The sequence below is a fragment of the Pinus tabuliformis genome, chromosome 3_1 (assembly GCF_031772625.1).
Source record: "Pinus tabuliformis cultivar Carrire ecotype Pingquan chromosome 3_1, CPIR1, whole genome shotgun sequence".
In the NCBI taxonomy this organism is placed as follows: domain Eukaryota; kingdom Viridiplantae; phylum Streptophyta; class Pinopsida; order Pinales; family Pinaceae; genus Pinus; species Pinus tabuliformis.
Window position 1 is genome coordinate 702,707,112 of NC_142301.1, and position 15,216 is coordinate 702,722,327.

Sequence of the window (15,216 nt, forward strand, 5' to 3'; positions counted from 1 at the left end):
TTGAGTTTTCGAAATCACAACTACCAAAAATATAAAATGCACTTGCACACCTCACACTCAAGCAACCATATAATTGTCATACTAAAAAAGCTCTTCCAAAAATATTCACTATTTTCCATAATAGTGTACAACTATACAAAGTCATTTTGAACAATAATTAAATAAATCAACCTAAAAATTGTTACTAGTATCCATATATTGATAAAGAAAAAGCAAAATAAAACAAAACAAACTTTCCAAAATATCAAGTTTATCCTTTTAGAAACAATAATTAAATAAATCTCAATGTATTGATAAATTTGAAAAAAAACACACAGACAAAAGGTCAAATTTGCATCAACAAACGTATATTTCCACAACATTTTATTGCTCACATTTAAATAAATCAAATGTGAGAACAAAATGAGAAGCATATCTTTCTGCAACATGTCACGGTAAACCAGAAATATTTCTTAAAAATGACGAAAAGAGGAGAGTCAAACGGCTTCATACACTGGTTAAAGTAAATAATGCACAGGTTTCTGACATCTAAAGAGCCGTCAACTGTTACACTGTAAACCATAAATATTTCTTAAAAATGGCGAAAAGAGGAGAGCCAAAACGGCTTCAGACACTGGTTAAAGTGGTTTTTTGTATTGGGTTCTTGTCAAAATCTTAAATCGCGATGCTTCAATGACAAAAATAGGGTTTATAAGTGTGTGTGCAGAGTGAAGTGATTATTGCAAGTTTTACAAATTTGAAAATAAGTAGTGATGTACAAACCGGACGGGAAGGGATTGCTGGAAACAGAGACAATGACGGGACATGTGAGACAACCGAGAAACAGAAAACCAACCACCACATTTTTCAAAATAGACCATGCCTAAATTTGTAGATATCGTGATAAAATGATTTTAGATAATTTAATAATGAATATTTTCAGTGTCTGTTATATTATCTTAAATGATTAGGCCATGTGGTGCATAGGCACCCTATTCAACCATTCGATTTAGTTTGATATAAACTCCAAAGCAGTCATGGCCTGTGCGATGGACTCGCCCTTCCAGTCTCCTACGTTATTATATCAAAATTTGGGTGACTCTAGCAGTTCCACCGTAAGCAATAAAACCAATACACTCTTCTCGCTTCAGAATACAAATGCCGAACTTCTGCATCACACTGCTTCTGCCATTGCCGTCTCTGGCAAACGTCAACCCTATTCCAGGAACATCAATCCCAACGCTTTCGCTTTTGTTTTGCAGGCTTGTACCCACATAGAGCAACTGCAACAGCTTCATGCCCGCATGATCACAACGGGACTTGATCACAGCATCTTTTTGCTCACAAAACTGGTTGCAACGTACTCGCAGTTGGGTGAAATGGATTGCGCACGCCTTCTATTTGATGAAACATGCGAGCGCGATGTTTCATTGTGGAATGCGATGATCAGAGGGTATGCAAATAATGATTTCCCGGAGCAAGCGCTTGAATTGTATAAAAAAATGGAATTGGTAGATATGAAACCGAACAGGTTTACCTTTCCCTCTCTACTCAAGGCATGCACGAGCCTATTGAATTTGCAAGTGGGTATGGAGGTTCACGGCGAAATAGTTCTAACAGGGTTTATATCAGATATTTTTGTGGCGGATTCACTTATAGCCATGTATGCCAAATGTGGACGAGTGGAGGATGCACGCCAAGTGTTTGACAAAATGCTTGAACGAGATTTGGTATCCTGGAATTCTATGATTGCTGGGTATTCACAGAATGGACTTGCAGGTGAAGCTCTGATGCTTTTCAGAGAAATGCAGCTGCAAGGAGTAAAGAAAGACGCCGTTACAATGGTGACTGTTCTCTCGGCTTGCACGCAATTGGCAGCCCTGCAACATGGTAAGGAGATTCATGCTTTTGTGATCAAGAGGCGATTGGAGTCAGATGTTTTGTCCAATGCCCTTATTGATATGTATGCCAAATGCGGAAGGTTAGAGACTGCACAGGTCTTGTTTGACAACATTCGTGACAGAGATGTGATTTCTTGGAATGCTTTGATTACAGGGTATGCCCAGGAGGGCCATGCCAACAAAGCTTTGAAGTGTTTTGGTGAAATGCAGGGGCAAGGTATGAAGCCTAGTGTTGTTACTGTAGTAAGCGTTCTACCCGTCTGTGCCTGTTTACCAGCTCTGCGACAAGGTAAGGAGATCCACGGTTATGTAATTAGAAATGGCTTAGAGCTCAATGTTGTTGTCGGGAATGCCCTCATTGACATGTATTCGAAATGCAGGACTTTAGAGATAGCATGCAAAATGTTTGAGAGGATACCTGAAAGAAGTGTGACCTCATGGAATGCGATGATTGCTGGTTATATGCTTAATGAACATGCCAATGTAGCCACAAAGCTATTTGCTCAAATGCTACTGCAAGGCATAAAACCTGATTCAGTTACTATTGGGAGTGTTCTTCCAGCTTTCCCACGATCTTCTGATCTGCGACAAGGTAAGCAGATTCACGGTTATATTGTTAGAAATGGCTTTGATAAGGATGTTGTTGTGGGTACGGGCCTGATTGACATGTATGCCAAGTGTGGGAGAATAGAGATTGCAAGGTATATTTTTGATAAATTGTGTCAAAGAAATGTGGTTACATGGAGTGCAATGATTACTGGTTATGTGCAAAATGGACATGCTTATGAAGCCTTGACTCTCTTCATGGACATGGAAATGCAAGGCATTGAAACTGATCCGATTGCTGTCTTGAGTGTTCTCCAGTCATGTGCCCATTTATCAGCTCTGGGAGAAGGTAAGCAGACCCATGGTTACATAATTAGAAATTATTTTGAGTCGAATATTGCTGTCTGTAATTCCCTTATAGATATGTATGCCAAATGTGGGAGCATAAACATAGCACGCCTGTTGTTTGAGAAAATGTCTAAAAGAAATGTAGTCTCATGGAATGCGATGATTGCCGGATGTGGAATGCATGGGCATGGTGAGGATGCACTAGCACTTTTTGACAACATGCTAGAGCAAGGTATAGAACCTAACCATGTCACCTTCATATCTGTCTTGTCAGCGTGTAGTCATTCAGGCTTAGTGGAAGAGGGGCGGCGTTATTTTAATAGTATGAATCCATGTTACCACATCACACCAAGAGAAGAACACTATGCGTGCATGGTTGATATGCTTGGGCGTTCTGGTCTTCTTCACGAGGCATATGAGTTGATCAAAAATATGCCATTAGAACCCACTGCCAATGTGTGGGCGGCGTTGCTTGGTGGTTGCAGAATTCATAGCAACATTGCACTGGGTGAATGTGTGGCAGAGCACATTATAGAATTAGAACCTCGAAATGCTTCATGTTATGTTCTTTTGACAAACATCTATGCTGAGGCAAACAGGTGGGCAGATGTTGCGAGGCTGAGAACACTGTTGAAAGAGAGGGGATTGAAAAAGGCACCAGGATGTAGTTGGATTGACATAGGGAAGAAAGTACATAAATTTTTTGCAGGAGACATGTATCTTTAATTTGAGAAAAAATATGCATTGTTGGAAACCTTGAATAGAAAGGAGAGAAGAAAGTCATGTGCCTGGCACAAACTTTGTGTTCCATTATCTGGAGAAGGCAAGGGACGACATCTTACCATCAGATTTGAGAAGTTAATCATTGCATTCGACATCTCAACACAAGCCATAAGACTACTGCCCAGATTGTGAAGAACCTTTGTGTATGTGGTGACTGCCATGGCAGCAATATGTATATAGTAATGATTCCAAGAGAGAATTTATTGCCAAAGGACATGTCAATTCTATTATTTCAAGGACAGATTATGCACTTGTGGTGGTTATTGGCAATAAGAAGCTTATCTATGAAACTTGCCTTGAGTTCACAATCGGATGGATTTTAGTTTTGGTAATACAAGGGGTGTTGTGAGTTGCAGATCAAAGTATGATTCATTGAATGAGATTCCAAGTCATAAAAGACCTACGCATTTTATGTCGTAACGTCCATGTATGCCATGTGGTGGGACCGTATCGTTGAAAACAATTTGAAGCGTCTCTCTAATAGTATAGGGATGTTGCTTTAATTTGACTACCTCTGGGTGGGAGATTCTGACCTTTACATATTTACTTTGCAAGCCTACACTGAATAGGTGACAGAACGCTTTGAGAAACAACCAAAAACCTATTAGTGGGACCGTATTTTAGAGAATGTTTTGAAGTATTATCTCTCTAATATTGTATGGATGTTGTTTCAGCTTAATTACCTTCTTCATGGGAGATTCTGACCTTCAGATATTTACTTGGCAAACATACACTGAATAGGTGAAAGAGTGCTTTGACAGACACTAAAACTAGAACCTGGTTGAGATAGATTGCCCGAGGGCCCAAGTCAATTCAGTTAGGGTTGTATTTCCATCGTTCTGATTCCTACATGCTAGAAATGGATTTCTCTGTCCATGTGGCTATATTGTTATAAGTAGAAATGGATTTCTCTGTCCATGTGGCTATATTGTTATAAGGTGGCCACTGGCAACATATATGAGATTCAGGGACCCTAGAAGGCTGACTCTTTTCTTGTGCTGAAAAAACTCTTTTTATATTTTCTATTATCAAAGGCAAAAAAAATTGAACATTACATAAAAATATGAAAGGTCAAAAGTACTCGCCATTCCTTGAGCATTGATCATATCATCGTCAAATATGCCCCCACTCCTTGACAATATTACCAATAGAACAAAATGTCTTTTGTTTTTTCAAAACATACAAACATTTCTCATCATTTTCAAGCTAAAACTTGGTTGAGATAGATTGCCCGAGGGCCCAAGTCAATTGAGTTAAGGGTTGTATTTCCATTCTACATGCTAGAAATGGATTTCTATGTCAATGTGGCTATATTGTTACAACGTGGCAACATACATGAGATTCAAGGCCCCTAAAAGGCTATGATTCCTTTTTTATGCTGAAAAAATCCTTCTATATTTTCCATCCCCAAAGGCAAATAAATAAATATTACATACAAATTATGAAGAGTATAAATTACTTGCCATTCCTTGAGCATTTATCATATCGTCGCCAAAAATACCCCACAACTCGACAATATTACCCATATTACAAAATGTCTTTTGTTGTTTCAAAAAAAAATACAAACATTTCTCATAGTTTTCGAAAGTTTTTGCTAGATATCTAATTGTTCAAATATTCCCAATAGTTCAATATTCCGTCGCATTTGTTAATAGGTATATGGACAAAGATGATATTTTTTTTTTCAGAGAGAAAAACGATATGTATTATATTAAGGAAATATAATTATCAGATACATGAAATTCAGTATCACATCCGTTAAGGATCAGCATCATAGTTTAGGGATCCCAGCAGATTGGATCTGTAAAAAAGACTGTTCAGATAGTAGCAAAAATGAAATGCTGTATGGAGACTCGTATATGGACAAAGATGATATTAGATGATATTGGGATGTGTATATTGTTTTTAATAAAAATATAATGCATTTGCTTTCTTATATGAGGCTAAGAATATGCATTTTACACAAGTAAAATTGTAAATAAGAAAATCAGTTCATAAATAATGTGTGCGAGTTTTAGGCATATGGAAATGTGTACGCATTGTTAATAACTAGTGTTTATAGATGAAACCATGGTTTAAGGCCAAAAATTGGTTACTTTAAGACTAACAATCATAGACTTGTATTCTCATAATCACCTCTGAAATTTGAACTATTAATTGCGTTGTGAACTTATTGCAAAATTGCAAAATCTCAATATAGGGAACACTTACTCCACAAATGGGCTAGGGGCATGATTTTCACAATTTGTGTGCCCAGGTTAAGGATATAATCCTTAATAAGGTTTTATAAATCTAATGGGTCATGTATTGGGTGCATACTATGATGTAGGCCTTATAGAAGAAATCATTTTCATATGAGTGCGATACCGGTGTAATATCAACATTTGGCTCAAGATGGGTGGGTTTCATGTCCCAATCTATAGTTCAAGGATGAAAACTATGCCTATCCATGGAGTTGCCTTTAATCTTGATGGGCCCTACACAAGGTGTCAAATCACCATATAGCCTTTGTAAAGATAATCCTTGGACTATTGTTACATTATAAAAATACTTTCTATGGGAGATGCATAGAGTCAAAAACCACTACAAACACCATTTACATATGTAATCTTTGGTGCATGTGTGGGAGATGATCATAGTTTTGACATTTTTAAAGTATGGATGTATGACATTGCCCAAAGCATGGATCAAGGCCAAAAATTAATTAATTTATTCGTAACATTTACATTGAGGGTTTAATAGAGAGTCGTGTTCATGGCCTTAATCATCATAAGGGGCCTATAAAAAGAATATTTTAGTTGCAAGTGAGATATAGGAAGTATCTTGATAATTGTTGTTGAATTTGTGAACTGGCTCTTGGCAATTTATTAACCTAGTAGATTGCAAATATATTGAATAAATGCATAACTTAATTAGCAAAAGCAAAATTGCACAACCAATCTCAATAGAAGTGACAAACAAATTCTATCCAATCAACTTACTAATACAACATGCCCTAGATATGATCTAGCAAATTAGGACCTAGATTTGTCCTCGATCTCCTTGGCTTATTTGAATTTACAACATTGCACTCTTATACCTTCCCCAAAGTCCAACAAACTTGAGTATCACACTCCTCACTTGAGAAAATCCCTCTCAATGGCCAATGTTATTGTATGGTGTGTCTTTCTCCTCTCCTTAGCCTTTATTTTATAACTTTACATTGAGTTAAATCCCTAACCCTAATCTCTAAAGCGATTGACAACCAAGACTAGATCTCACCTTGCTTGAGATCAACAGTTGAGATTGAAACATAATCATTAAAGTATATATTTTATTTTTCCTATTTTTTAACCAAATAGTGAACATTATCAATTATGCAATCGAAGTTAAACTTAGGGTAAGTTACATTAGCAACTTGTTCACACTTAAGCAAGTGTCCTAACGAGATCTTGGGCGAATTTTGCATGCATAGACACTCAGTCCTGTATAGAAGTTCCTACTCAAGCTACAAACATCAACACCCTATCTTAGCAAAGGGGGGTACTTTTAACCCTTCGAATTAGCTCTGATCCTAGAACTGCATTTGTTGCCATGACTGCGCCCTGTAAATTGGAAGTCTTCCTTGCCACATGGTTCAAAAGTATGCTCGAAGTCCTACTACCCCTTTGACTTGTTCCTAAAAGCCTCATGCTCCTAAACATCTTGTTGATTTTTGTAGCTTGAACATGTACTTTTAGCCTTGTATCTTAACTAGGACCTTGTTTTGCCTCTTTAGGAGCTTGCATGCAACATGCAATGTATGCACATCAATTAACATGCATGTGAGTTGCATGCGACACACATAGTATGCAAGTGAGTTGCATGTGACACGCATGTAAAGCAAGCGAAATTTATGGTTGATACTTGAGTTAAAGTAAAGTTAAAGATAAGAAGGTTAACTAAAGTCAAGCAACTTATCCTCAGTTAACTTGACAAGCCAATTTTGGTCTTCAATCTTATTAGCTTAGGAAAGTTATAAATTGAGCATAAGTGTTGAGACTAACACACAACAACAACACTAGCCTCGAGAGAAGGAAGAGCGTAATATTCCAATGTGTTGCATCTAAAGAACGTGCAAGGAGCAATGAGGGAGACAAATCCAGATTCATTGAGGAAGATTGGAAAATGGATCTAGAGCTTGATCCACTGGATAACGCTACGTTTATTGTTGTATATGTAATTCCTTAGTTGGGCCATTATCTCAAGATGGAAGCCCAAGTAGGTTCAAGTTTTATTAATGATGAATTAATTTGTGGGCCATATATCTATGTCCTATTGTGATTCAGATTGAGTAATTTTGCTTCTGCTAAATATTTTCGTCAAGAATCTAGGTGTGTATTTGTTCAATGATTAATTGTGTGGAATTAAATATTAGTTGTTGGGTTTGTGGAAAAACTAACATGGTATCACTGTAGTAAGGAGGATCATGTCACAAGCTTAGTGCCACGCTAGAAATGATCAAGCCACTGCGAGAGGGTGCAAGTTGTTGGATAGAGGATTTGTCGAAGCAATCATGCTCTAGTAGTTGATGGAAGAGTTGGTAGTAATTAGCAATAGGTATAAAACGCAGTACCAATAGCAAGTAGGATTGGCTGAGGTCAACCCTTAGAGGGACAAAGGGGTATTGTACCAATGAGGGGATTGGCAACAAAGTTCATGGGTGTCTTGAAGGACCGAGACAAAACCCACAATTGTGCTAGAAGAACTTAGCACAAGATTGATGTTAGTGACAAAGATTTAGCAAGACTCCACATTCTAATCTAGAAAATAAACAGGATGCCTCTTCTAGATCTATCAAAACTAACTGATATGAGCTAACATTGATGGATGTCTGGGAGCAAGATCCTAAGAGCATGGTTGGAAGGAATAAGTCTTTGAATTAAATTTTAAAATAGGTAGCAGATAAGTCCTCCAATTCAAAGGGAGTAGCTACAGTAGTGGGTGGATTGGAGACAAATCCAAGTTGAGGAGGTTCTTCCAAAAGTACCTCCCTCACTAAAAGGGAGTGCTGATTTTTGTAGCTTGGACAAGTACTTGTAGAAAGACCTTGTTTTGCTTCTTTAAGAGCTTTGCATGTGACATACAAGGGATGCATGTTGATTGCATACAACATGCATGTGAATTGCATGCAACATGCGAAGTTTGCATGTTGACTATACGCAACATGCGAAGTTTGCATGTTGACTATACGCAACATGCGAAGTTTGCATGTTGATTATACGCAACATGCGAAGTACATGCAAAGCATGCGTGTTTGCATGCACCATGCGGAATTTGCATGCAACACATGAAGCGTGCAAGTGAGTTGCATGCATGCAGATGAATTACATGTAACATGCATATAAAACAAACAAATTTTATGACTAGTACTTGAGTTAAAGTAAAGAAAGCTAAAGATAAGAAAGTTAACTAAAGGTGAGTAATATATCTTCAATGAACTTGAAATAATTTTGACAGTCAATCTTAGCTTAGAAAAAGTTATAAATTGAGCCTAAGTGTTGAAGCTAAGACACAACAACACTAGCCTGAGAGGTGTGTGATACCCTAGTGTATCAATTCCGAGCAAAAATGAGGAAAGCAACACGAGGTATCATTGTCCACGCCTCAAAATATGTCAATCTACTTGTGAAATGGATAATTGCCCTCATACAAATGCCAATGGAGAATCAACGCTTGGGTTCTTTGGTTTTTATGATATCCATGGACACTGCCTGCAATTGGTAGTGCTCTGTTTAAACATATTTTTTAAGAGTTTCAAATCTTGTAAAGCATCTGAAATAATTGTAGTAATTCTCTACCTACAGAGTAAATCCGCCTTTTACTAATACAAACATCTCTGTTTCATTCAAGGAAAAATGCAAAACGAAAACATGAAAAAATTTCCGCTGTGAATTTAGAAAATGTTTATGTGTTCACTATTAATGAAAGTCAATATAAAAGAAAATGTGTACTCTCTCAGGACTGATTATACATCAACACTGGCCAATATATGCGAAACAATGGAATAAATAATCTACAATATAATTTAGAATAAGCTTATATACATAAACACTGCCCAATATATGTGAAACCATGGAATAAATAATCGACAATACAGCTTAGAACAAGCTTATATACGTTGGAAATACAACGATAGTGCAAAAACTAACATAAATGTAATCCAAAACATATCTAGTTTCACGAAGAATCCATGAATCTCCCCCGTATATTAATGCCTATAACAAAAGAGTTTATCAAATGCCCATATTTGAACACAAACTACATATCTAATATCTAGTCTTCAGCTAATATCTTCTAAGCTTTAGCTAATATCTTCTGCATTTTCAGAACTGCAGGCTGACATGTTTTGGCTTTTTTGTATATACTCATTATATTTTCTTAATATAATATTATGATGATTTTCTCTCTGGAAAAAAAACTACTAATAAATTTTTAAATGCATTACACCTATCCTCGAGGGCATATAATCAATCTGTAGATTTCCTCGACCTAAAATTCCATTAGGAGCTCTTGAAAGAGGTAAACTAATCTAAACAAAACACGATTCAAGCGGAATCTCTGGCTTGTTGTCTGGCTCATCAAGGAGGCTCCATCATAGATAAAACCCCCGTTAACAAAATAATTTTGTCCAAAAACAAGAAATTGGGACCCTGATGATGTAAGACCTGAATATAGCAAAATAAAACATTTTAAAGTTATATTGTTTACACACGAATAGAGATTCGAAGATTCTAATACTCTAATTGTGGACATCTAGATTATGATTCTCATTTACTGTTTATACATGTGATTCGCACCCAATTCACCAGTTATGCTCTGCTTCATGTTATTGCAACTGACCTCATTTCCAATTATTTAGTTCATGCACTCGCATATTATTGCTGCTCAGTTTTATTATTATTCCCCGCCTTTCTAGTTTTCCTCAAACGGATGATCTAGCAATGGTTTCTTCAAATGACATGCAATGCACACTCCAAAGAATTACAACTAAGTTGCATTGAAACGAATACGGGAATGGATATAGATACGATGTAAACGAATACGAATTAAAAAAAAAAAAAAAAATCAAAATAAGAATTTCATTTTACCATATTCATCTTTTAGAATTGAGATATAACATTTAAAAATATATAATTAATTATTATCCATTCAGATCATTGTTAATAATTATTATAACATTCATTTTCTTGAATTTAGATATAATATTTAAAAATATATAATTAATTATCATCTATCATCATCCATTCAATCATTATTAAAAATTATCATAACATTCATAATTCAACATATCATTAAGTTTATGTGTCAAATTTCAATCATCAACATAATAAATCACAACATCATCACCGAAATCAATAATGCATACTACATAGTATAAAATATAAAATGAACTATGACTAGCAGTCAAATATCATAATTCATATAATTATTCAAAAGTTTAGAAGTTAAAAGATCATTATAAATTACATTTACATATCGTCAAATATGTCTTCATTCCTATCACTAAGAAATTACTTGATAACTTGAATGCTAGTGAAAAGACCATATGGTCTAATTTCATCCAGAATAATGTGTCCTTTTACTCACAAACTGTGTGCCCACAACCCTCTTGTCCTCGATAACTTTCATTGCAAATGGATGTTAGTTGCAAGTAGATTTCATGATCACTAGTGTCAAATTCAATCAGAGCCTGAAAAATATTGAGTCATGTTTTGAAGATCAAACAAACATGTCATTACTATCAAAATAAAAGTGAACTCCAGCAGCTGTAATTTGCAAATATGTTTATGTATATTTGGAGCTTAGACATTAAGACCAAGTAATCATTTTCCATCAGCTTTACAATACAAGTAGATTACATGTCCAATCACTAGTCTTAACCATGATTGTTCTTTTGAAGGCTTGCAAGTTTGTAACTTGTTTTGAAACACTTATTTGTCAATTTTACTTTGCGGTTTCATTTACATCATCATCATTCATGGCAACTTCAAGCAACTTCAAGTTTAGTTTTTCGTGAGACAACTTCAAGTTCAGTTTTTCGTGAAACAGAGGAAGTGGAACATGAAAATGAATCTGCCCCTAGAGTTGATCCAAAGTCACCAATTTTGAAATATGTCCCAATCCAAAGAGGGGATCTTGGCATGGGTTTGCACTGAGTGTAAAAAAGAATACAAGGGATCATACACATGGGTTAAAGCATATTTACTTGTCTCTGTTACGGCTCCGTTGATGATTCAATGCCACTGCTAACTTTTGATATATACAACGATCAAGTTCAATGTACAAAACTTCAAATGTGTATAACTTCAGGCAGAGGCGAAGGGGAATAGCTTTCGCATTGCTTCTGTGGGCATACGTGCACATGCAGCAAACACAAAACAATGTCAAATTTACAGACAAACACGCCTAACATCACAGAGTCAAAACCATACACAGGGCAAGTCACCGTCTTATTACACAATAGCATATATATTGAAAGGTTTTTCTCTCACACACACCATGCCTAGCATCACTGAACCAAAACCATACATAAGGAAAATCACTCAAAACTATAATACGGTGGAAGGAATTTCTCAATTTTTGAGTCTCTGTCACTGTCTTTCTCCTTACATTACAGAACAACTTTTATTGCTTTTTACATTCTTCATGTGCCGAAAGGAAGTCACTATCTCTGTCTCCTGTAAAATATGCTCTGCTTCATCTTCTGCGTATTTCACATTCCTTTTCAGCGATATTTTCGCTACCCTCAAAACTGCACAGAGAGTTACATATGTTACATGGATATCATTATTTTCAGAATCCAACATTCTTGTCTCTATACAACAACTTAATTCTATTGCCTGACACATTCTTCCTGTACCAAATGGCTGTCGGTTTTTCTCTTCATCGTCAGCAAAATCTGCTGTGGTTCACCTTCTCCGACTTTCACACTCCTTTTCTGCACTATTTTTGCTGCTTTCAAAACTTCCCAAATTGTCCTACTCCCCCCACCATGTAGCAACCATCTGTCACTTACCTGTGCAACCTAACGGCCTCAAAGTTTCAGAACTCTACTCGGATTCACTTTGCAAATTCTCCACATCCAGAAATGCTGCTGCATCATCACAACCGAATCTTTTCAAAAAACCCATTCCGTTGTCTTCCTATATATCCAATCTCCCCTTGTTGCTGAATCTCCTGAGCATCAACTAGAAACAGTCCACAACCCATTTTATGAAGTACTGCACATGTAGCAGTTTACATCCAAACACATTTTTAGACAATACAATATACATATTGTAGACTCTTTCATGTACACCAACCCAGCAGCGAACATACTCAATCCCTAATGTTCAGGTTTAAAATTTCATAGCTGACACAAACACGTTGTTAATAGTTAATACATACACGTACGAATAGCTTTTAAAGATTTTTTATGGGCATCATAAGCAGTATCAATAAACCTGATTAGCTCGAAGGCAAAGCTCTGCGGTTATGTATTGCAATGTACAAATATTGAATAATCTATTCAAGCGGTGTTTCCAATTGTAACCTAATTTTAACCTTTTTGTTTATGACGAGCAGTTCCATGCTTATTAGAATTAGACACCCACACAACAGCCACCGATGAGTATTGAGGCCTAACACCAGTTTCTAGAGAGTATGTTAATTTACTGCAGACATTTGAATAACGACACTGACAACTGTAGGATAAAAGTATATTCCAGTGGCCCTGCAAAAATTACCAACCTTAATACAATGACATATTGCATTTAGCAAACATGATTCAAGCTAAAAACAACAATGTCCAGATGGTTTACACTCTTTTAACCAACCATCAATTAAATTATAAATCATTATAATTTAATCTGTTTTAAAGATGAGAACAGTGTCTACATTGTAATATGCATTAAATAATGCAATGCAAAGCTAAAAACAACAATGTCTAGATGGCTTAAACTATTTTAACCAACCATCAATTAAACTTATAAATCATTATAATTTAATCTGTTTTAAAGATGAGAAACGATGTCTACATTGTAATAATATGCATTAAATAATCCGGTGCAAACTGTCCGATCAATCATTCATATATATGCCATCGAATGGATGAAAGGGAGAAAATAATAACATATTGCATTTAGCAAACATGATTCAAGAAGCTAAAAACAACAATGTATAGATGGTTTAAACTGTTTTAACCAACTATCAATTAAAATTATAAATCATTATAATTTAATCTGTTCTAAAGATGAGAACAATGTCTACATTGTAATATGCATTAAAGAATCCGGTGTAAACTGTCCGATCAATCATTCATATATATGTCATCGAATGGATGAAAGGCAGAAAATAACAGCAACAGTATTGACAAATCACTACTAAAAGATGGCTTGCGAAGAGCACCAGGTACATGAGATATGTGGGAACAACAGAATGACACTCTAGCAGAGTATGATCCAGGTCATTTGTTTTGATAAGCGGCTATTTATATACGTTGCGTTGCGGATTGCCTTTGGTCCAGTTATCTTCTTCTATCACTATGATTGAAAGATAACGAGGGAAGACTAAAGTTGTATTAGTTGGTAATGCAATGACATTGCATTAGTAAACATGAATCAAGAAGCTAAGAACAAAAATGTCTAGATTGTTTAAACGGTTCTAAACAACCATCAATTAAAATTATAAATCATTATAATCTAATCTGTTTTAAAGAAGAGAACAATATTTACATTGTAATCTGCATTAAACCATCCGGTGCAAACTGTCCAATCAATCATTCATAAAAGTGTCATCGAATGTATGAAATGGAGAAACTAACATTGACATTCATATATATGTCATCAAATGGATATGAAAGGGAGAAAATAACATTGACAGTATTGATTTAAAGTGTCATCGAATGTATGAAATGGAGAAACTAACATTGACATTCATATATATGTCATCAAATGGATATGAAAGGGAGAAAATAACATTGACAGTATTGACAAATCACTAGTAAAAGATGGCTTGCAAATATCACCAGCTATTTGAGATGTGTGGGAATAACATAATGAATATATCAATTATTTAAATTTGTAATTTCAAACTTGATATTAAGTGAAAAAATTGCGATTTATATAGTGAAATAAAGATAATAATTCTTCTTAATATAAAAGCTGTAATATAAAGCTGTAATAGTACGGAAATGGTGAATAAATAAAATATATAGATATTACTAAATAAATAAATAACTTAGTAAAAAAGTGGTAAATAAATAAAACATATGGATATTACTAAATAAATAAAACTTAGTATGGAAGTGGTGTGTTGAGTGTGATGAAACATTTATATTATATGAGTATATTGATACTGTGCATAAATTTATCAATGTGGAAAAAGCACAAAGAAATCAGCAAACACTTAAGATAGCCCAATGTATTTTTTTCAAGTGTTTATATCTTTGAGTTGACTTGTACTTACGGTATTTCAACATTTTTTTAAATTTAAATGCATATATCCTTTTTAAAATGACTTGTACTCAGTTAATGCATATTAATGTTTATATATCATTAAGAGATAAAATCCACAAATTCACTCATGGTAATTTTTTTTTAAAGTTATACTTTTGAAATAATGGGACTTTAAGACATCTAAACTTTAGATTTGAAATGCT

General features: G+C 35.2%; 1 protein-coding gene across 1 annotated transcript; it reads left to right on the top strand.

Moving 5' to 3' along the window:
* The first annotated feature begins 484 nt into the window (after positions 1–484).
* Positions 485–4,674, top strand: LOC149189087 (pentatricopeptide repeat-containing protein At1g11290, chloroplastic-like). Its single transcript, XM_089413148.1, has 2 exons — positions 485–2,775; positions 3,049–4,674. The coding sequence occupies exons 1-2, from the start codon at positions 1,017–1,019 to the stop codon at positions 3,498–3,500; spliced, it is 2,211 nt and encodes a 736-aa protein (XP_089269274.1). The 5' UTR covers positions 485–1,016; the 3' UTR covers positions 3,501–4,674.
* Positions 4,675–15,216: the final 10,542 nt, after the last annotated feature.